The sequence below is a fragment of the Monoraphidium neglectum genome (genome assembly GCF_000611645.1).
Source record: "Monoraphidium neglectum strain SAG 48.87 unplaced genomic scaffold scaffold03595, whole genome shotgun sequence".
NCBI lineage: Eukaryota > Viridiplantae > Chlorophyta > Chlorophyceae > Sphaeropleales > Selenastraceae > Monoraphidium > Monoraphidium neglectum.
This window is the reverse complement of record NW_014010034.1, coordinates 4143-6037: the sequence shown is the minus strand read 5'-3', so window position 1 is coordinate 6037 and position 1895 is coordinate 4143. Positions and strand designations below refer to the sequence as shown.

Below are 1895 nucleotides of genomic sequence, written 5' to 3'. Positions count from 1 at the left end.
CCCGCCGCTGCTCAAGGGATCTCAACGTCTGTAAAGCGCCTGCCCACCACCTCGACCGTTTAGGAGCCGCCCTGTAAAGTCATGCCAGGCAACCAACCCGTGAGCCCCACCCAACCGTTGCAGCCGCTGCCGCTGCCGCGCCGCCGGCCGCGAAGCCTCGCCCACCCCCAAGCCTCGGGCCCCTACCCCACCCTCGATCCCCCCCCCCTTGTACAAACAGTAATTGCAATCGCCCCAGGGGGTCCCCACCGGGAACTGGTGCTCAAAGGCCTTTTCCAGCTCATCCACCATGGCTCCAGGCACGTGGCCCATGCCCTCCGCCGCCATCTCCTGCCGCGACTTGTACCAAAACCTGCCGGCACGAGGGGCGTGCAAGCGGGCAGCGGCGCGGGGCGCGGGCGTGAGGCGGGGCCTGGCCGGCTGGCGTCGGGCGGTACGCGCGCAGCGCGGCGGCGGGCGGGGGGTGGGAGCTGCGTCCGGGCCCAGCCAGCGCCGCGGGCGGCGCGGCTGCAGCCGGTTTGCCCCTGCTGCGGACGCTTCGTCCCTGCGGGCGCCCACCCGTACGCCATCAGCTCCTCCATGTTGCCGCGCATGATCTCATCCACGCGCGCGCCCCTGCGAAAACGGCGCCGCGCGGCGGGAGGGGGGGGGGCGAGATGAGTGCCGGCGGCTGCTGCCTGTGCGTGCCGCTGCGGTGCTCTTGGGCTGTGGAGAGCAGCGGCTGGCTTGCCGGGGCAGCCGCACACGCGCGCCTGCTGTGGCAGCCTGGAATTGGCTTTGCGACTGATGCTGGCTTGTTTCCGCCCTGCTGCAGTGCGCATCCTGCCAGTCACCCCGCATCACGACGTCTGCGCACGTGCATCTGCCTCCCTAAAGCGAAGGCGGCGCCGCCATCACTCTTGGACGCAATGCAACTCCACGCCCAGGGGGGCCGTTGGGGCAACGCGTCTGCACACGAGGCAGCGCAGCCGCTGCACTCCCTGGCGAACCCTCGCGCCGTCGCCTGGTGGCGCCCGGTCGCGGGACCCCTCCTGCCGCGACGCGCACCCTGCGACCCGAGCAGCCTCCGCCCCCGCCCACCTGAACCAGGCGCTGAGATAAGTTTCGAGGTCCACTCCGTCTGGCAGGCTGTAGCAGAGCGACACAAAGCGGTCGAACAGGCGCATCGAGTCGACGTGCGCCGGCGCGTGCACGTCCGGCTGCGTGTTGAGCTGCGTGTAGCGGCGACACCAGAGGACGAAGAAGGCGACCTCCCCCGCCGCCACGAGGGCACCGATGGCGTAGCGCGCCGGCCACAGCAGGCGCAGGGTGTGCATCACCAGGTAGGCCGCGGCGCCCAGGACGAGCAACATGACGACGCCCAGCGCGCGCTTCACCGCCTCGCTCTCCGCCATGGCGTCAGCGTCCTGGCTCTGCTTGTCAAGGAGCACCTCGCCCATGGGGCCGGTGGCTTGGTGCCCCTCGCCTCCCGGCTCTCCCGCAGCTGGAGCAGGTCCCCAAGCGCACATCCGCGCCCGTGGTCAAGTGAGGGGTGCCAGAGTAAAGATTCAGTTCCTTATAATGGGCGTCGTGAGATTTCCGTCCCCGGTGGGCACACACACAACACACAAAGTCTGGATCAGAGAAGTTCGCAACACAGGTGCCAGAAGGTGGTTTGTTCAAAAAATAACGGAGCGTGGTGCCAAGGTCGGCATTCTTGCGAGGACGGACGTCCCACTGCTGGCTGACACACTCACACACCGTTGCATTCCTCCAGTGACCCGTCACCAAAAAGGAAGCTATGCATTCGGAGCAGATACAATACAATTCGCACGTGATTTCGGCATGTAAAGCCAGGCCCCTGCAGGTTGATGGACAGCACGCCACCACCACCCACTGCCGATGTACAGGCTGGT

The 1895-nt window shown here is 67.7% G+C and overlaps 1 protein-coding gene across 1 annotated transcript; it reads right to left on the bottom strand.

The window, feature by feature from the left end:
* Nucleotides 1-59: 59 nt before the first annotated feature.
* Nucleotides 60-1439, bottom strand: MNEG_13048 (hypothetical protein; the record flags this gene model as incomplete). Its single annotated transcript, XM_014038481.1, has 4 exons — nucleotides 60-71; nucleotides 250-352; nucleotides 559-615; nucleotides 1081-1439. The coding sequence occupies 4 exons, from the start codon at nucleotides 1437-1439 to the stop codon at nucleotides 60-62; spliced, it is 531 nt and encodes a 176-aa protein (XP_013893935.1).
* Between the last annotated feature and the right edge of the window lie 456 nt (nucleotides 1440-1895).